The 22,751-nt window shown below is 34.7% G+C and overlaps 1 protein-coding gene across 1 annotated transcript in view; it reads left to right on the plus strand.

The window, feature by feature from the left end:
* The first annotated feature begins 5,635 nt into the window (after nucleotides 1–5,635).
* The window catches only part of LOC111086443, a 38,552-nt gene continuing 21,436 nt past the window's right edge, over nucleotides 5,636–22,751 (plus strand). The window contains exon 1 of the mRNA XM_022389313.1: nucleotides 5,636–6,347. Within this exon, the coding sequence (XP_022245021.1) occupies nucleotides 5,896–6,347 (452 nt within the window). The 5' untranslated portion in view covers nucleotides 5,636–5,895. The remainder of the gene's footprint in view (nucleotides 6,348–22,751) is intronic.

Raw genomic sequence — 22,751 nt, forward strand, 5'->3', positions numbered from 1 at the left:
AAAACTCCACATGTTTTGGTGGAAATAGTTACACCATCTTCAGGAGAAAATAAGCTGGTAGAATTATTTGCCGCTGACTTATTCCACCATCTGCTTGACCAACTATCCTTCCTCCAGCAAAATCTGACAATTCGAGAGAACCTTGAGTTCTATTATATTATATGTTGTAGCACAAGATAATTAGTGTGCGGACCATTTTCATTTATATAGTGCTCTGTGAACACAAATTAGTTAGCATAAATCAGTTAAATGACGAAAAATTAGGTGTTTATTTACTTGTGATCACTCAGTGTAAATAATTAAATGATGAAAAATCTCTTGTTAATTCCTTGTTCCTTTCAAGTACTGTTGTTGTAAGATAATACAAGAAACATTAAAGTAACGAACAATCCATTGTTAAGTTCCTCCTAATGATGTTATGTACCAGTATAATAATACTCTAACGATGTTCTTCTTTTCTCAAGCAATACAAAATCGTAGAATAAATAATGAGAATCCTTTGTTACGTTCCTTCTAATGTAGCTAAGTTCAACTCTTATTACTGTAATCTTATTTCATGCTACAAAAATATAAAATCCTAGTAAAAATATTCAAGGAACATTAACTTTCTTCTTATGGCGTTAGAATAATGTTTTATTGCCATAAACATGGATCATTCTACCTCTCTTTTTTGTTGATCGAACGTAGGATAATGGTTAACGTGACATACTGTGAATGTGTCCATTGTTCTCGTTGAATAGGTATGACACTACGGAGAGACGATTATTAGTATACGTTTGACTCACGTTGTACGTTACTTCATCGTTCCGATCGTTAACCCTGAGTTCAGACAACGTATGGTTCCAATTGACTTACTTAGCCCTACATCCGTTCTTTACAACTCCTTTAGCAACAAAAGACCCTACTAAGAAACAAACTACAATGACGCAAGTTCCGGTTGACGTTACACTTCTTATTGAAATTGCTATAAGTTAAATGACAAAAATAGAGCACGTTACGAACATACAGACACTGCCAAGTGCACATCTCTAAGCTGTAAACCAGTATGTCTTTCTTGTTACAGAAATGCTTATGTAAATAGATTGAACGGACATCGAACCTTCATTTGGTGCTTATATTAATATCACGTGAATGAATGCTATGCTAAGCTTGAATGATTAAGTATGAACTACAATCATAACAATTTGAGATCTACTTCCGATTGCTGATTCACAATAAATGATTAGGAAGGTCTACTTTTGTGATACACTCATTTATATTATTTAGCAGAAATTCAAACCCTAAGTAGAAATCAAAGCTTTTCAAAAAGGCAGTGTGTCAAATGATATCTCGGGCTAGTTTTTCTCTTAGACAAGACCGCGAAATGCTAATCATTTTGTCGCTACATCAGGCAGAATATTTAAGCTCCAGTGATAAGAAATGACATGATACTATGTTTATTTGGACCACCTGACCTATTTTGTTTATAAACACAAATGTGCAGTGTGCCATTTATAAGTGTTCGACCTTCTGTAATCTTGCTGAGTAGTCTAAAGAAGCATCACATATACATTGAACTATAGCGTATGCTATTAAAGCTCTCTTTGCATACATATATATCATAAAAGTGTTTGTGTGAGTAAACATTTACAAACATTTTCTACTTGAAAATCCATCTTAATAATTCTACGTGTATCCGGCAAAACGATTTCATATGAAAGGATTCAAACAACTTCACCAGGTCATAATGAAGACCCGTTTCAGTGGCTTCACCATCAGGTCATTAATTTGTATTCACATCAATGATTTCATCAGATCATTAAACGGCTTCATAAGGTTCTCATTGAAGACCTACTACAGCGGTTTTTCAGGTCCGTATTGGAGACCTTTTTTAGTGATTTCATCACCATCTAATGAAGACTGCTCAATGAGTTCATCAAGTCCTAATAAAGATCCATCCATTGGGTTCTTTAGGTCCTAAAGAAGATCCGCTAAACTGGTTTGTCAGGTCCTAATAAAGACCCACTTCAGTGGCGTCATCATGTACTAATGGAGATCTATGCTAATAGATAGAGAAGTCTATCTTAAACCTTTTATGTGAAGTACAATTCATTACTTGAACCTTTACAAAAGTACGATCAATGAAACAAAAAATGTGCATAATATTTCCTAGGAATTGTATAGCTTCATAATGTACACATTTTACAGCAATAATACTTGAACCTAACATCAATAGGTTTGTTTTGTTTTGTTTGTTTTTTTGAATTTCGCGCAAAGCTACACGAGGGCTATCTGCGCTAGCCGTCCCTAATTTAGCAGTGTAAGACTAGAGGGAAGGCAGCTAGTCATCACCACCCACCGCCAACTCTTGGGCTACTCTTTTACCAACGAATAGTGGGATTGACCGTCACGTTATAACGCCCCCACGGCTGAAAGGGCGAGCATGTTTGGTGGGACGGAGATGCGAACCCGCGACCCGCAGATTGCGAGTCGAGCGTCTTAACCACCTGGCCATGCCGGGCCACAACATCAATAGGAGGGACTTAACAAACTATAAGTATTTATACTATTTTAAAACTTTTTTTCACAGTGAAACGGGGTTATAGCAGTAATATCTGAGGCTAATTTCATTAGAAAGAACGTAACAAGTGGTTTTCATTACTTAACGTTTTCTAGGATTTTATATTACTTCATAATGAAACTGATTTATAGCAGCAATAATTGAATCTAGCCTCATTAAAAGAGCACTAACAAGGGTTTGTTCATAATTTAATTTTTCTATCATTTAATATTATTTCAGAATAAATCAGTGTTACTATAGCATTACTTGGTTATAGCCTTATTTTAAGGAACTTAACAATGGATTGTTTGTTGCGTAATATTTTCTACAAGTATTTTGTATTGTTCAGGCTCAGCGTAAAAATTCTCCTCTAGGGGGAGAAGGTATCCTATAGATCTCAAGCTCGGTCTAAGATTCTACTGCAAAGGTAGGAGGCATACAATACAGCTCATACTCAGTGCAGTATTTCCAGTAAAAGGATACGGCATCTGAAAGAGCCTCAACCACTACTCAGGTCTTTTCTTGTTTTTTTTTGTTCTTCTTTGAAAAAATATGAATGATCATTGACTGTTATGTTTGGCCTGTGCTATCTAGTTGTGACTCGACTTTCTCACTATAATTGTTTCTTAATAAACAAACACACAAGGATGACGCTTTATTCACAGCACATTTCTATACTCTTAGTCATTACATTTCCATTTAATATCATCCTGTTTCCTTTATATACATATACGTCTATATACACGCTTGATAAGTAAAACTGTTCACCGATGGCTCTCATATCTGACCACGTTCTGATGTAACTCACTATCTATTTCCATTCCATGTGTTTACCAATATCATATAATCAAATCTCATTATGTACTTCAGTGTATAACTTAGCTAGTAAACAACCATTCTCTGTGCTTTGTAATATTATGAAATTTGACAGCATGACTGAGTTATAGAGCAAAATAGAGTGAAAATCGGTCCCCATGTTAATAGATAAAGATTTTTTATTTTTGACCTTGCTGTGACCTTGACCTTTATCCTTGATCCTTGAAAAGCTAATCATTTCTAAGTTGGGTCATAGTCCAAATGTGTACCAGCTTTCGTCTATATCCATTCAGCGGTTTTCAATAAATCTTGCTGACAAACACACACATACACACACACAGGAGTGAAAACATGACCTCCATCACCTTCGATAGCGGAGATAAAAAGAAACATCACATGGTTAACAGTTATAGTGTTGGAAATAGAAGTTTTATGTAACTGGTTGTTTTAAACGAAATATAATATTTGCTCATTAATACTGACAAACTATGTCACAAACTGAAACAGATGAGTATATACAACAGCAACAAAAACACACATAGTCTCGCACCAGGCAAGAAGAATGAATTATCAGTCATCACCACATGTGACACCAAAAGTTGTTTGTTTGAAGTTAAGCGCAAAGCTGCACAAAGCTGTTTGTTTTTAATTATGCACAAAGCTACACAAGGGCTATCTGTGCTCTGCCCACCACGAGTATCGAAACCTGGTTTCTGGCGTTATAAGTCCATAAATATACCGCAGTGCAACTTGGGAAGAAATCAAAAAGCACCAAAGCCGTCATCGAAACATATTTATCTTTTTTTCAAAACTACGAAAAGGCCATTAGATACCAATGACGAAATTGAATCACATGGCATACTTTTATTGTGGAACGTTCCTGATTTATTTTAAATTGCTTAATCAATAATAAAAGAGCTATTTACTGAAATTCTGACATTCATTTCATTTCATTTATGTATTTATATTACGAACAAATATTTATCACAATTTACCTATTCCGACAGTTTTGCTCTAACATAATACAGATATTAGAAATAATAACGTTTATATGTTATTCTAATATATGAATATTGCTACAACAAAAAATATTGTTTTCCATGCTCTAGACCGATTTTACACTGTTTCTTTGATATAATTTGTTTTGTTTTGTAAGTAAGGTGTATTGACGTGAGAACATTCTGAAAATCAAGTGTAATATGTAGATCAAGACTAACATACACAGGCGGCGCTTACTGTTTTCTAATATACCTTCATACATATACTATAGTATACACGCTGAGTAGAGAGATCCACTTGGTGTTAGCACATGCGACACCGTTTCCTCAAAAATATTTGTACCGAGGAAATATAGATTTTTACTTTTGGTGGCATTAATTACAATAATAGATGTAACTTTCATGTGACTTTGACCTGTTTTGTTTGATTAAACTTCATATCTGATCAACACTTTCTTGAAACAAGATATTCTGTTGGTTAGAGATAAATGACAAAAAACAGAAGAAGCTAAACACATACTTTAAACTCACATCATTTTAAATAAAGAAGAAAATAAAAAAATACTAAACTATATAGTAACTGCTGCTTCACAATCAGGGTAAATAAAATGAAGTTTAGATAGTGAATAATTTTTATGCAAGAACTAAGTAGACTTTTGTGCTGTTTTCAATATATTAATAACATCTATCTGATTAACCCTTTTTCCTTTTTCTGTCTATCTTGTTATCTATTTGTCTGTCTTTTATCTCTTCTCTAAGTAAATGCATGTATGTGTGTGAGCCAGTGCATATGCGTACAGACCTAGCCCAGTTCACTTAGCTCTTTGATCCCATGACCCTTTCCAAGAACTCCCAAGGACTTCGTGACTTGACGAACACCCAGTTAAAAAAGGGTACCGAGTACCTATCAGAGAAATTAGGGCACTACTCTCTAGCCAGGACCTCTGACTAGAAGTACATGGAAGGTCAATTGATTCTTACACGGGCGTCCTTCATACCCTGAAATAACAAAAACCATGGTTTTATACAGAGGTTAACCCTCTTCAGTGTGCTGTAGCTTTAAATGTCAGTCCAGGGCAAGAAGTACGAGCCACGCCTGGCAAGCTGCCTACATATGCATAGATTAGATTGTAATTAGCTACATCACTTGCTGAGCGCTGCCGTCAAAATTATAACGAATTTGGGCGGGGTCGAAGAATAGCACGCTGTGGGCGGGAAAAGGAGATGGTGCTCGTAATAATGACTATAGCAGTGTGGCACACTTTAAATATGACACGGATCTTCGAAACGTACGGTGGGCGCGTGTTCTTACGTTGACCATGCACGTTCCACTCGTGTGCGTGGTCACCTGCGGCCTCCGCATGGCCTCAACCTAACGTTTGACGGTCTTAATTGGTTCGCGCGCTAGCATGCCTCTGAGAGCATTCCAGGCATAGCGCCTCAATTTGCAAAGCGTGAAGCCCCCGGCCAGAGAGCGAATTGATTCTCTTCTAACTACACAACCCACTAAACCCACCTAAATCTCTACCATTTTCTGTTTTTATGGCAGATTTTTCTGCAGATAAACTAGGCTTACAGCTTATAGCACAGCCCAGCAACATGTGGAAGAATCGGAGCAGAGTTGAAACAGAGGATCTATACCTCGGGGCGAAGGACGACTGGGCCACTCCCAGTGGAGGTCAACAGCCACGAAACAAGTGTACTGTTCATTCCACAGTTACTTCACGAGCTAACAACATGTCCACAGACACGCTTCCAGTGTTTGCTATCGTGAACACTAGCATTTCACCAGTCAAGTCAGAGAGAGCATCTTCTGACGTGGAAACACCATCTCCTTCAGTGTCACCCAACTCCCCGAGCTCAACTAACCCTATCATGCGAGAAGTCGTTTCCGTCCCACAGTCGTCTCCCGTGAAGCAAGTGGGTACGATGAGTTGGAACTACAGTGACTTCATGCGAAGTTTGGCCGCGAAGTACAAGAGTGGTCGGGACAGGTTAGTTATCATTCACATGTAGGTACTCGATTATCTCATAAGTTGAGTTACTCTATAATATGCGTTTATATGTTGCGACACATTGCCTCTTGATATATATGTGTAAGAATCAAAAGGTATATATATATATATTTTAGTTCAAAATTTGCAAGCAGGATATAAGAATTTTGTACATCAACACATCAAACAAAATAAAACAAGATGCCCCTGTACTTCGCAATGTATTCATATGTACGATATATTTCAAGATCTTAGAAGTATTATTATCATTATATATACTATATATATTTGCAGATGGTTTTCCTAGTTAAAATGTTTCATATTTATTAAGCCTGCGTGTGGACATAGTTTTGATTGAAAACTAAGTCTATTTGGATCGACGGATGGTCTTACATCATCGATAAGATACGCACCGTAACAATTATCGATCTATGTATATATATAGGATAACGTATATTGTTTGAAACTTGAACGAGTAGAAAACGATGAAGTAACAAACAAAACAGTAAAACAGTCTAATGAAGTTTCCTCTCTTCTTTTAATATGAAATACTCGAAAAGAAGGCTGAAAACTCGGGGTAGTTACAATACTGTCACAAAAAAAAACATTGAAATCGTAAGAAACTAACTTGAATACCTATTACATATAATCTGGTATACGTGTTTGTGTTTATGGATGAAAATCCCATAGAAGTATATTCATAACATTATTTATGTGTATTTTTTATTATTAAATATGGAAGCACATTATTCGTTATACACTTCTGTTCACTTTTTTTCTATTTTGTGTGTTTGAATGCATGCTACATTTGTCCTAGATCTATACATTTAACCTGTTATAGTATCTTTGTAAAGTGTTCTTCTGTGGTAAAGTTTAGTACTTTATTGTACCTAATATTAGTTGAAAAATTTATTATTCATTTGTGTGTTAGCAATAAAAATATTACTTTTATGCGCTAGAAAAATATATCACCTATATGTTCATTATTAGGAAGAAAAATATTGAATTTCTGTAATAAACTAGTGATGCGACAATTTAATTACACACTTGGTGCTAGTGTCTACTGGTGAGGGTGTAAGAATTTCGTTTGTTAACTATGCAAAAATTACAAGATTACATTAATGTAGATTTTCTCAGCACCTTTATATGGTTTGAAAAGTTGTAAATTTAAAATATATATATCGCAACTTTACACATTTTTATATTTTTCAGAAGCATTGAAACGCTTATTGATATATGTTAACTTGTAGTTTTAATTTGAATTCATATATGAAATTTTTGTGCTCTAGTGAAAAATTATGAGATTCAAGAATATTACATTTTGAATGTTTTTCCTGTTTCTTTGAGAGTTAAGGGTAATGAATTGAATTGCAAGTGTTGTGTACGAGGGCAAATAGGCCTAACAGATGTTAAGCCTATTATATTCTTCCTAATATATTCCTTTTTCGTTGGCGTATAGTATGTCTCTGTCAAAAATAAATATAAGAATAAAACATGTGGATTAACCGAGGGGCAGTTTCTTCCAATGTTAATGGAATCTGTAGAAATGCAAATAAAAACAACAAACATTTAAGAAAATTGATCCGAATATAACCTGTGTAAAATTTACGATAGAAAATAAAATGTATTTTATACTGAACATTTTATAACTCTTCAAATGTCGTAGATTATATTATACCGTTCATCTTCTGCTGCCAGTTTTCTCAATAGCTTTGGAAAGCTAAATTTCATTGTAAAATAGAAAACTAATCATTTTACATGCTATTTGAAATAACTTAATCATTTACTTTCCACAATATTTAAAGTAGTTATGTCTAAATAAACATGGCATTATAGAGTTTGGACAACTGCGTTTGTTAAGTAATCAACAAAATATATAAGTCTACATAAAATCCCTCCACCACACGCTATAACATGACAAGTGAAACACGAAGTTAAAGTTTACGTTAAAACTGCACGAACGTGGACAGCTTCCTGCTAACGTATTGCATTTACGTGATTATTTGTGTACACGCATGTGCATGCTTACACGAGAAAAGACTTATACACATGAGCATAATTCTTGTTGCTGTGGGACGATTTGGTATTTTTATGTTAAAATGTTTCATTGTAATTTGTACGCCTCTTTGCAATTTACATATTTGGTCTTCCGGTGGATAAACGATAAGTTTAAAAACAACGCAAAAATCTGTGGTTCGATCCCTTACGTGGACAGAGTGCAGATATCCTATCGTATAGCTTTCCGTTAAAAGAACAACAACGCCATTTTGGGTGTGTGATGGTACCCTCAAATACCTTAACCTATACTACTAACAATTATTTGCCTATTCCCGTCCATTTCTGAATTGCCTGTGAACGGTCTTCTCACTCACCCAGTTCATCTATGTATGTTTTTTCACATTGATTTATATTTTGTGTTATATGGTATTATTTTATCTTAGCTTACTCTGAAAAATTATTATTTCAAAAATAACTAACATTTAAGAGAAAAAAATAAAGTCAAAGAAGCAAACTTACAGATTTTAGTGAAAATTCACCACAATTTGTCCCAACCTTGTTTTCATCTATAAGCTCTAAGTCATTTTATGTCTTATATCATTCTATATGGCCAGAAGATGGAAAAAGCTTCAAATTTGGCAATATGAAATGAAAAACAATACAACTTTTATTGTTATAGAAGTAGAAGCACGGTAAAAAGTAGGAAATAACATATAACAATACTACACTGGATTTTTCTCGAAAAAGAGTCGATGTTTGTAAGAAATCCTGGATAACTGTATTTGTACACGAGCCATTTGGTAGTTGTCATTTGACAGAGAAAGAGATAGAGCTAGTTCTGAATATTATGTGGAAATTGTGAATAGAGGCGCGTGGTTTAATTATGAAGCAGTCTTGTGGGGTGTTAAAAGGGATGATCGGCCTTTTAAACTACGGTCGTATAGACTCTTGACCGGTTTGTGTTTGTAGATCGTGGGATGGCCTCTGATAGAAAATTCAGAATGCTTAATTCAACCATAAAGTCACGATGTCGTTATTCGCAATTAGAGACTAGTAACAATGAACTATTTCATATGAAATTAAAATCATGTCAAAGTTTAGTTAATTAATATTTGTTTTGGAATACTCTATACAAAGTTTATCTTTGAATGATTGTCACTGAATCATGGAGGTAACTATTCAACCCGTTCTCAAGATATATTATTTTCAACAATATTGAAAGAAAAAGGAAGAACAATGGTATAAGAGATGAATGTTCTTTTGAAAATCACCAGGAAAACAAACTTTTATAAGAACGAAAAAAAACAACAACGTTTTTCAGTCATTAAAAGTATTAAAAATTGTATAAAAGAAGGAGTATCTTTTAAACCATAAACATTGTTAACAAATTCGATTTTGAATTCGATGACGAGGAACCCACTTTGAGACTAATAATAGTTGGAGACGGCTTGAATGGGTAACGAAGAAAAACTTTAATACAAGTTTGACATAATAGCAACGTTTCCGTTTTGTCATCATCAGGTACCTTGTCAAAACGTTGTACATTTGCTGTTATGTCAAAGTTATATTAAAGTTTTTCTTCATTACCCATTGAAGCCGTCTCCAAGCATTATTGTTAACAAATTCCGATGTGAAGGATTTAAAGGATAACCTTCTGAATAACCAAAATTATCATAAACCTTTGTTGCGAAGGGAATATAACTATGCCCATCAACAAGAATAATACGTTTTGATGTGAAGAAACGATAATTTGTTCAATTATTAAACTTGAAATGTGTTACAAAGTTTTGGTGTGAAGAAAGACAACATTTCCAAACTTCGAAAGTGTCAAAACTTGTAATATAAAATACGTTTTCAATTCTTGAAAGCAATGATAAAACATTCTAGAGTGAATAAATATTATCTCTATTTAATTCAAGAAAAATAAAAACTCTTGATTTGTACTAGTAGATTACTAGGGTAGTTGATGTGATTTGGAAACACTATTCACATAGCTACTGAGGAATAAAATTAAAATATGGCGTGGAGAATAATTTAATATAAGCAGTTGCCAAGAAAGATAATTAGTCCAATCATAAACATAAGTCTATTTTCTATCACAAGTGGGGATATATTAACTGCCTCAAGTGATGAAGACCGTATCCACTTGGTTTTGTGTAAATATAGCTCAGTGAAGGAAACGAAATCTAGAGTGTTACTTTATAGACAGTTACGTCTGTTGTGATCTTTCAGAATGATAGAAAGAAACTTAGTGAAAGAAAAACTTTGTAAGTTCTACAGATATTGTATTAACTTTTGAAAAAGCAAAACATTAACAGAGTACCTAAACCACTGTTGCATATTTGGTATGATTCAGATGAAACTGATTATACTCTAGAGCTTCATCAAATAAATCAGCTTAACAAGAGATTAGACAATATATGGTTATCACAGAACAATGCTGAATTAATATAGGCTGAGTTTTAAGCTTGAGAATAAGAAACAGATTCAACACAATATGTAATTAACAACGACAGGAACTTTTATTAAAAAACATTCGCCACTTTACTTCATCAGTGTGTAGTACTTCAGGTTTTCTTATCTAGGGACGAAATCCTGGAGAACTAACTGCACACGCCGAGAAATTAAGGATGTACTGAACTCATTGAGAGTCACTTCAGAATGGACATAAAACAGAGCTGTCAGCTCTCAAACAATCCTTAATTTCTTTATCCTGGCGGCATCATCTCGTGATTGGTCAGTTTCTTTTGACATTCGTCGACAGATCTTACTCGATCGGTCAGCAGAAGGACCTGGATCCTTTAGGCAGGCCAAGAGGGTTATATCTGACGTATCATTTAAATTAAATCAAAGTATATCAGAATCATCAATAGCACTAACACAGTTACGTGGACAAAAAATTATTTAAACCCCAAATTCGTAACCTCTATGAATGTTTTGTTGTCATTGTTGATGTTTTTTTTTAGTTTCATCACTAAAAACAATCTTTGAAACATGAATTGGCGTGCGGAAGGGTATTACTTGAACCTGTACTCATCATTCAGCCAGCCAACAATGGAATGATTCGACTAGACGTTGCTGACACTGTAAAGTAAATTGCAAGTCTTCAAGACACATCGCTGTACTTAACTAACCTTTTACTCAACAAAAATGTCAGATCAAGACAGTACAAATGTTTTAAAAGCACATCACTGTGCTTAAACAACCTGCTATATTGAACGAAAAGTCCAGATCAAGACAGCAGAAATGCCATAAAGAAACATTTCTGTACTTAACGCACCTTCTACTGCACGAAAAAGTCAAATGAAGATAGTAAACTGAACACGCAGAAATTACTACCCAAAAAATAAAAAAAATAAAAAGAGGATAACAATCATAATTCCGTGGCGATCTGGTGACCATTCTTGTAGTGGTTGAATCTATAGGATTCTACGGAAAATATTATGTCGTAATCACCCCACTTGCCTATGTTTCTTTCTCTCATACTCTGCTGTTTATGTTAAAGGTAAGTAATATTATTAAAAAGATTGATGAAGAAACATTTTCTGAGCTCCTGTTAATAGCGTCGCATTTTTGCTTAGCCCTAGATGAAGTTGAAAAAAAAAAGATTATCCCTGGTTCAAAGTGGCATAGATTTAGAATCTTCTTCGTTCGAGTGAAAAATGACAGATATGATAATCCCCACTTATAACAGTAACTTCATGCTTGTTGCAATCTTAGCTCAAACGTCCCAGTATCCATGATGATATATACATAAATAATTGCACTAATGTTTCTCTCCTGAAGGAATAAGAAAACTCTTCCATAATAATATACCATTGTTAACTATTTCAACTGTATAACGGACACTGATACTCACGACCTATGTTCAAGATAACGGCATACCTTCATGAGCAGATCCTCACGTTGGTGGCAAGTTAATTAGGCCTACTAAAACTGGATCACGTACATCTAGATATTTAAAATGCTCCGAGCATGAATGAATTCCGGCATGTGATTGTTGAAACAAGAGGAAAATGTTTTTTGTCGGACATGAAAAGTCGTGACCACTTCTAAAATTATTTTTGTTTCTTCTATTGGCTTTCTTGTCATGGCGTGGTTACAATCAAATAACTAAACGTATGTATATAATCCCATACTACACAATGTGGTATTGCAACTAAAAGCAGTTTGCAATGCCACAATATTTCATTCATCATAAGTCAGCTGTATAAATAGATAAGTGGAGAACCTTATTACTGTGGATTTGTTTATAGTGCTGTAATTTTAGATCAAAAGGTTAACATACTCATTAAGAACGGTCTACTCATTATACCCCTTCCTACTCGTACTTACACAAGACTCCCAGACGACTCATATGCTACATACATCGTGCAATATTAGGTTTTTGTAACTCATAAATAATCCGGGTTCACTTTAGCTATTAATTTTACAATGAAGAGTACATGGTTTCTCGGTTTCTATACTCTCGCTTACTAATATTCTTGATCCGTGAAAAATTGATACTGTCAAATTGAGAAGGCATGTAGGATGTCGATAAATCTTCATTACTCATCTTCATGATCTTTTACACATTTGACATTTAATCCTGAGCTTCTTAATTACGCGTTGTTTCAAAACCTTGATGAATGTATGAACTTTTTCATCCAGGCTTTATCTTTGATGAAACGCACAGGTGGTTAATCAACCTTTTGAACCAAGTGATATATTCCCTTTGATAACTTTATAGCTACCTTTCAGTCGTTAAATCAAGTGCTGTAGTGTACTCATAGATTTAACTACATTTTTCAACCTATATGGAGTATTAATATACCTTTAGGTATGGTTATTATTAAGTCAATTAGTATTCTTCTCCCATGTCTGCATTGTTTTTCTTCTTATTTTTTTCTATAAATCATGTGTTTACAACTAAGGTAATGGAAGATGATTTAAGTTCGATACACTCACGATTCGTTTGTTTGTTGTTGTTTTATGTAGCGCTAACGTTACCAAGAGTTCACAAATACATTATTCTATAGTTTAATTATGGGGTTTATTCTAAATACACACTAGGGGGAAATGTTTCCTGTCGTTTTAATCCAGAATACATATCAAGCCTATCATTGATTCAATCTTGTCATTAATAGTTTGTTTTTGGTGTTGTCTTGTTCCATACACAATCCCTTTTCGATCCAGACTTGAATTTATACCATAGTCCTCTCATACGTAGTTTCCTGTCCTTGCAATTTACCTATTGCAAAATCAGGTGTTATTACATCTTTTTTACACACAGTCAATTACAAAGTCTTTTCATACACATTTTGATGTTATATCAGCCTTTTAGTGTACATTTTAATGCAGTTGCTCTCTTCATATATATTCCTTTTGTTGCATTTTATTCTCCTACACATTCAAATTATTGCAAACTACATACTATACTGTTGTAGTTTTCAAACACACGCAACTGTTATTCTAGTCTTTTACTACATATTCTACTTTCATTATAGTTCATACACAACCTGGTATTACTATTGTTTTTCAAGCACATTATGATGATATTTCAGTCTATTCATGTACATTCTAGTGTTGCTGTACCATTTTCATACACACTGATATTTTTCTGGTCTCTTCACACACATTCTGGTGATGTTACATATTTTTCCATGCACATTCTGGTGGTTTTACAGGGTTTTGTTTTCACGCACATTCTAGCGTTATTGCTGTCTTCTCATGAGCATTCTAATGCTACTGTAGTCTTTCAATGTACATACTAATGTCGTTGCAATTTACGCTGCAATTTACATGTTTACATGATAAAATATTCTCATTCCAAAATTATCATTTACTGCAGGCAAACTTATTTTGCAAAATTCACTGTTATTGCAGCATTTACATACTGAATCCACAGTGTTATACAGTCTCTTAATGCAAAGTGCACTACTGCTTGAATCTTTACCATCTAGCCTACTTTTCTTTTGTCCTTTTCTAATAAATTTACCATTTTTTATTCCAGTCTCCACTTGGTAAACTTCCTATTGTTCTATATTCCTTTCATGCAACCCAGTGCTGTTTCAACTTTCTCTTGTGTAATACATGGTTCCTTCTGTCTTTTCCTACATAGTCCGCTACATTTTTTTTAAAACATTCAATAGTTATTATAACATTTAGAAGTACAACCAACCAGCTATTGTAGTTTGTTTGATTGTCTATGTTACAAAGTGCTGTAGTTTGCTCTTGTAAAATAGTCTTACGGTCAAGCCAGTATGTATTTATTCAACAAAAGTATCACTGGCTGAGATTCATATTTATGTCCTGTATCCACGCGGCGGAATCAACTGCATGTAAAAAGTAGTGGTGCTCAAGATTTCTAAAGAGCGTTAAAATAAGCAGCAGTGACAAAAGAAAATATATGTTGACTTTCAATAGCCGTTGGGGTTTCACGAAGTATCTAGTAATCAACACTTCCACTGTGACCCCTGTCATTTTGGTCACGACTATGCTGTCAGGCCTCCAACTGGGATTCGTTCTTCTCGGTTATCTTCTTTCCGGGTGCAGTCAAGTGTTAAGGCCTTGCTACCTGGGTCAGTGTCCCACGAATCTCACGGGTTAGGTAATGATGGTATTCGCGAGTTAAATACTGGCCTAGAGCCCACACGCCTCGTGCACTAGCAGGCAACTCAAAGTATTTATCACCAGAACTGTGACAGGCCGTCACCACCCCCCTCCATTCACATGGCTAACAAGTCATTTACAGCTCATACATTTTAATAGTATATCATGCGAAATAAAGACATGTCCTCACTAACCGTCTGCTTGAAATATACAGTGTTCCGTAACTACATCCGAGAAAATGATTTAAGATTTGATAAAATATAGTTTTGACACACGTACGTAATAAACAGCATCACACGGCAGTTCACATGTAACCGAAACACCATAACTGTGATCACTGAAGCCTTACCGCTATGATGCGTTGCTGTCCCTCAGGGATGGCCACCTATATAACACAAGCCAAACTTTATGTGTCATACATATATTTATGTATACATATCAGGAATTAAACTCCCAGTTCTTTGTTGAAAGAAAATTCAAGCAAAATGAAAGAAACCACCAACCACGAGAACTGGGTAGGTATTCGGATGGGAAAATAGCTTGAGTTGAAAAACTCCTAACATTTAGCGTCCTGAGTGTTTGAAGATTATCTAATTCTCCTTCGCCCCGCCTATGATGTGACTGCACAGAATCATACTTTGTAGTGCGGATTTGTCCACATTTAGGGAAATGGGTGGTCAGAAGCAGTTGAACGTATTTTAGCTGATTCTTTTTAATCAACATCTTAAATTTAGTTGTCATGGATAAACTGCTGCTATTATTTATTTAATTTACACCGTGTGAGCAACTGATATATATACATATGTGGCTATGTGTTTACCTTTTCTTGACGAAAATAGAAAATTTATTTTGACAGCAAGGACGCCTTGGACGAAGCAATTTTCAGTTTTTTTCCTTGTCTTTCTTGCCCCATTCACTTTTTTTCCTAGTACTACTTTTTAAGTTTTGTTAACTTGGTAGAAAATTAAACTTTAACGATCCCTTCAGGTGAGTGCGTATCTATTAATCTTACTGTCGAAAATATCATTAACAGCGAGGGTACCCAACTGATAATCCTTATAATTAAGAAAATGATTTTTAATTAGCTGTATTCATAACCGGGTTAATTTTTAGTTTTGATCTTAACGGGTAACTTGTTCTAGTCGGAAGCTAAGTATTAATTATTGCAATATGTAGGTCACGATCTAGATCTTATTGACATCCAAAGAGAATATTAGAACAGGTTGGTAATTATTCAAATAATTGTACAATATGACGCCACAGGATGTGGGAAGACTGTCGTGTGGTAACTTCTGGGGAGCATTCTGTGCATTTTAAGCAAGGCCTGGTGGTTAGGGAACTCGACTTGCAATCTGCAGGTTGCAAGTACGAATCCCGTCACCAAACATTACTTCCACAAGTTAATCCAAAAGAACCCACAAAGAAAGAACCACGTCCTAACATTTGGTGTCAGGAGCGGGGTAATTCGATTAAAGTAAAATAGAAATACAATAGAATTTAGACTAATCTTCAACTGCTGAAAATGAGAACAACGAGGTCAAGTAGTGAGATTCAAACATTACTTAAGATGATGAAGCTATTAAGACAAGATAAAGAAGAAAGAGACAGAAAATTAAAATAAAACCAGGAAGATCGAAACAAAAAAATTGAAGAAAAATATATCAAATGAAAACCAAACAACAAGAAGAGCCTTATAGAAAATTAAAAGAGAACCAAATTAAAAGAAGATCAGGATGAAATTTACCAAAAATTAAAAGAATACTAAGAAGAACGTAACAGGAATTTAAAAGAGGAGTTAAAAGAAATAGACGAACTATTTAAAGAAGTTTTAAAATCAAAATAAATCTAATTGAAGACATGATTGATAAAACTATCAGAGATGTAAAGAGAAATTACAAATGATATTGAAGAAGTATGAAAAGATTGTTATAACAAATATTTAAAAAGTACAGCAAGGCTGTAATCTGTAACGACAAAATTAACGAAATCAAAATTTTATTAAAGAAAGACATCAACAGGGTAGAAAAGAACTTAGATGATGCAATATAACAACTAGAAAACTAATTATTAAATGCAAAGTATAAACCAGTCACACATTTTTCTGCACTTGCTCAAGAGTTCCAATCGAAAACCATCTACTACTAGATATGGTCTAGGAGAACTTATTGGTCTACACCTATTACTACTAATACTGTTACTGAAAGACCTTCAGGGACTGTTTCAACAATGAAACTAACAAATCCAGTTCCAGAGCTTATTTGGCCAATTCAATATCTGCCAATTGAGAAACTAACAGACTATGATAGGAAGGTACCACGGGAATCATACCAGCCTCAGAATGAAATAATTTCTAGAGGCGGCTCATCAAAAGGACCAGCTTTGACAATATTAAATATCCTTCCCTGAGAGCCATAACAACTATAAAGTACTATTAGCCACCTTGTCCAACAAATTTGGAGAGTCGTACTCGATAGAAGAATGATGAACAAAGATTTGGAACAGGGTGTGGAAGAAAGTAGAGACATTAGCTTAACTTGCAAATGATTTGGGAAGTCTTTCTCAGCTGTCTTACCCAGACACTTATCATAAAATGATAAACATGTTAGCATGTGACCAATTCATAGATGCCATAACAGAGGAGGATATGAGAATTAGGCTGAAGCAGAGTAGGTGTACATCTTGAAAAGAAGTTCTGACGTTAGCAGTGAAACTATAATTAATTGATGTTGCAGATAAATAATTAGAGACAGTCTTTTGAAGTTATAGGTTCAACAGATCGAGGAGTAATGGTCTTTGTCACTAATACTAGACTATTAAGTGATAAGAATCTTACTGGATAATGAAATTTATACTGTGATTACTTCAAATGGTCCATGTATTGATTTGAATAACTGGTTTATTATGTTATTTTCTCAAACACTACCAGCTCAGGCCTAATATGCAGTTTTAGGCTCAACAATCAAATTGTTTCTCTTATACTGGTTCTTGATTGGCTCACTGTAGAACTTTATAAGACTCCCAAAATCTTCACTTACTGTAATACATATCTAACTCTTAACCAAAAATTGATTCCAAAGCCCAAATCTTAAAACTGACTGCATAAGACTCCACCAAAAGATGCTAATGTATACACTTTACATAAAAACTTTTTTACCAAACGAGCTTTTACCAAAAAGCAGTACTATTATCTGGCAGGTTTGCATCCAATAGTCTCTTGATGATGCAATCCACCACTATTCGAAGTCCCGTCATCATCATGGTTGGTGTATAGCCTGTAAGCCATGAAAAGTACTGGTAATTTCATATCCCAATCGGTATGATTTTCTTCACTATACTTAGAATGTTATCTGCCTAGTGTGGGGGTGAAACGTTATACTTATATCCAATAATTCCCAGCATTCATTAAATACAGCTGGCTCAAAGCTTTTCTCCTGATCAGAGTAAAGTTCCAAGGGTAAGCCAAATCTTGAAAAGAACTGATCAACCAACACTTTTGCTACTGTGGGTGTTTTTTTTATTTGGGATTGCATAAGCCTCTAGCCATTTAGTAGTATAATACATGGCTACTGATATACTTGTTGCCAGTATCAGTTTTTCTGCAATTATCCCATGATGTCAATTGCTGTTCTCTCCATAGATGCTCCAACCTGGTACAGCTTGAATGTTGCTTTCCTTGGTTTAGATGGCCTCATTTTTACAGCACATACTTTACATGCTCGACACCATTCCTTAACATCTCTTCTCTTGCCATTCCAGTGGAACATTTACCAAAGTCGACAAGTATCTTCTGCATTCTGAGATGTTCCCCTAAAATACAATCATGTGACTCTCGTAAAATGGCTGTCCATTTATCCCGTCTAGGTTTCACATCTTTCTGCATTATACCATATTGTAAATGAAACATGTTCCACTGAGCCCATTATGATTTGGTCTTAGAGCTTGTGTAAGATATTTTCTCCCATGACGGCCTTTCTATTAACTGTTCTATGTGTGTGATAATGGGTCTCGTTTTCGGACCTTTTCTTTGTTCTTGGAACTCAATATCTAGATCACTGTTTCTGGAAGAAGCAGCTTGTTGGTACGATTGAAGTCATTCTTCCTTCTCACAGTGTTTGCACTCTTCGAGTTAGATTGTCTGCATTACCAGGAACTCTACCTGCATGGTATTCAACCTGGTAAAGGTATTGGTCCAGCTTTCAAATCCATCTGGCTAATTCTCCCATTGGTCTTTTAAGCCTACGAAGCCAGCATAAGGTATCATGATCTGTCCAAATCAAGAATGGTTGTTCCCATAAATAATGGTGAAAATTATGCAAAGCACTCATCATGGCCAACAGTTCTTTTCTGATGAAATAGCAATTATATTCAAACTTGCAAGACATTCTGCTGTAATACGCCACCACACTATCTCTTTCTTGTTGTTTTTGCAATAACAAAACTCCTATTTTCTAATTATTGACATCCTTATTCATTATGAAAGGTTGGTCTAAATCTGAAAATGCTAAAACAGGATTTGGAGTGAAAGCCTTTTTAAGTTGTTGTAAATCTTCCTTTTGCTCCAGTGATGACAAATACGCACAGCTCCACTCATACAAGTCCTATAGATACATTGGGAAGTTCCACTTGATTTTATTGTCTGGTTTAACTAACACTTCTATTGTTCTGGTGATGGGTCACAATCTCTACTAGTTCAAACTGTCTAATTTCTCGCCCACACTTCTGAGCACTATTTGAGAAATTTGTCACGACTATTGGAAAACATCATCTGTTTGGTGGCACCATAGTATGTCCAACTATCTCGCAATTTCGCATTAGGATATCTTTCCATAACCGCAAGTTCCTTGAATCCAGAACCAGTGGTATCACAATAAATTATTACATCAGACTCTGGAGTGAATGATATCAACTGTCTTTACTCTTACCTTAGATCTCAAAATGGACTGTTCTTGCTTCAACACCTTAGTAGCAACTTATTCTCATACATTTTCAGTGTCAGTTCTTCAAATTCAAGATTGCACCCATTTTAAATAAGAAAATCGATTCCTTGGAGACATTTGTCTCTAAGTCTGTAGTACAGACTTTCTGAATACCCATACAATCTTAAATATTCACATTAGCCTTAACAGGACTATTCATTGGCATTGAATGTCCAGTTACTCCACTCAATTTCTCTTCACAGTCTGGGAAGTACCTTTTACTCAAGAATCCTTATTGTAGCAGTTTCAATTGGATCAAGTATCTACACTAATCTGACACCTGATTCCACCAACTTCTCCTGCTTCCTGTATGCATTACATAGAAGTATCTTCCTCTATATTCTTAGTGTGTGGGGCTTGTCTATACATTGGCTGACCTGGGCCTTGTACAATCAGCCCTCAATAGTTTAACTGTTGCTGTCCTTTCTATTTTCTTTTTTGACCAACATTGGCTCTTGTAGTGATTCTTTTTCTCACAGCTATAACATCCAATAATTTTTTTCCTTTTAGTTGTATTTTCTCCTTTTTCTGGTCCAGATGATTTCTTTTCTTTTCCTCCAGTTGACTAAAGCTAATCTTTTGCAAGACGTTTTCCACTTGTGTCGCCACTTTCTTATTTTGTTTTCCAAATCAACTAAACATTTTATTGATGGCTTCTGGTTTCTATCTTGTCTTGCTGTAACTAACTTACTGTTGTCATCACTAACCATCCTGTTTTGTTGATTGTAGCTTACATTTGGCTCCATACATACTTCAAATTGCAATGCTTGTCCTAAATCTTTTTGGACAGTCTGGAGTTCAACATGTTAAACATATTTTTTATCTGCCGTCATCTAGAGTATCAATAAATTGATTCCATAAAAAAAAAACTTGCAATAGACTTGGTTGTGCAGTTGGATAAGAATAATAGGAAAGCTACTTCATTTCCTACACCAACTGTAGTAGTGACTCTCTGTATTATATCATCCTTGTACTAAACTTGTTTGATATGTCTTTACGTGGTCTAAAACTGTTTCCTTCAGACTAGTTGCAAGCTTGATCACACCCTATTCTTCTGACCAACCATTACCATTATCCAACGATTGGAATTGTGTAAAAATGCTTCTAAAGGAACTGATACATTAAACTCCCAAAGTCGTTTTAGCACCGGAGTTCTACTCTGATTGCATGAATGGAAAAGTTTTACAAAAGATCCGAGTCCATAAGTGCCTTATAAGGGCTGTTCTTCCTTTCGTGGGTCTTATTTAACTCTGCCTGTTCACACATCTGCCTTTCTATTCTATAATTTAGTTGATATAATACATTTTTAGTCTGCTGTTGTTCTTGTTTTTCGAATTATTTACTCTGCTGTTGGCCTGTTGTTCAAAGACTTCTTCTAAATTAGTCTTTTGCATGGCAGTCTTAAACATTTTAAGACTTTGACTTTGTTAATCAATTTTCTCATTGATTTGATCCATCCCTATTTTTCATTAGTAATTCACCTGTTGAGGAAACTCCTTTATTTGCTGATATGTTGTTGTTGCCTATTGATCTATTTTTTTTACTAACTCGCTGCATTCGTTGGTTTGTGATTATGGTTTGTTTATGAAGCTTCTCATATAGCTTTATGTTAAATTCATGAATTTGCTGATTTGACTGCTGCTTCTGTTTATTCGTTTGCTGACACAACTCTTGCATTTGCTGATTTGTCACTATAGCTTGTCGATTAAACTTTCTCTGACCTGCTGCGTTTTTTGACTTGTCAACACAATCTGTTGGTTTATTTGCAACATTAATTCATTAAACAACACCGGTGGTTCTTTCTTTTCAACTGATGCTGCTTTCATTGCTCTAGTCTGAATGTTTGGTGCTTGCTCCTTGGGCGTAGCCAAGTTGAAATACTTCAAATTGTCTCTCCTTTCTTAAACTTGAAAAAAGATGAAGTTGAAAATTCCAGCTTTTGACACCAAATTGTTATACTGATCTCATTAAAACAGTGACAAGTAGTATTTTTGTTCATTTAAATAAGTGATTTATTAGCCACTTGTACGAAATAGTTAACTTTCCCAAACATTACCGGACTCAGCCCTAACTACGCAGTTTTTAGGCTACACAATCAAGTTGTTTTTCTGGCACTGGACTCTTGATTGACTCACTGAAGAACACTATAAGACTCCCAGAAACTTCGCTTACTGTGCTGTATATCTAACTCTTACTCAAAACAGATAATTGTAATACCAATATTTTTTCACCAGATAATAATGCAATTCAAATGAATGTAAAAACAAAACATTATATTAATTGTTCACAACAATATATTGCAAGGGGATGGATCTCTTATAGGGCTGAAACGTCGCAGTTTGTACTGGTTATATATATATAAAGTTTCCACTCCAGAAATGGCCAAGATATTAAATACTTTAATGTTTTGAAAGTTACAATTTAAACGATGACATCTGGTGAACCATAGAAATCCAAAGACCTAAAAATTTGTGATGGAAATCACGCCTTTGATTTTGAAGCCAAAATGGACAAATTAAGAAGAATGTGGCGAGGAAGCATCTTTCAGTTTATGTGATTTTTATTACAAATTTTAAGCCAACTGGTTTTTAACACTTCGCAATCTTTTATAGCATTATAATGCATATATAATTAGCGTTTTAGAGAAAATTTTATCTCTCATCATCCAATGAAACTGACAAGTTATAGTATTGAAAGAAAGACCTGTTGGGTAGTAATTTCAAAGAGATAAAAGAAATATCTAAAATGCTATTTTAACGATGTTCTTATTTTAAATCGAAAGTGGACGATGTCAGATTTTAAAAAATAATATATATATATATATATATATATATATATA

This window comes from Limulus polyphemus, unplaced genomic scaffold, assembly GCF_000517525.1.
Source record: "Limulus polyphemus unplaced genomic scaffold, Limulus_polyphemus-2.1.2 Scaffold1103, whole genome shotgun sequence".
Lineage (NCBI taxonomy): Eukaryota > Metazoa > Arthropoda > Merostomata > Xiphosura > Limulidae > Limulus > Limulus polyphemus.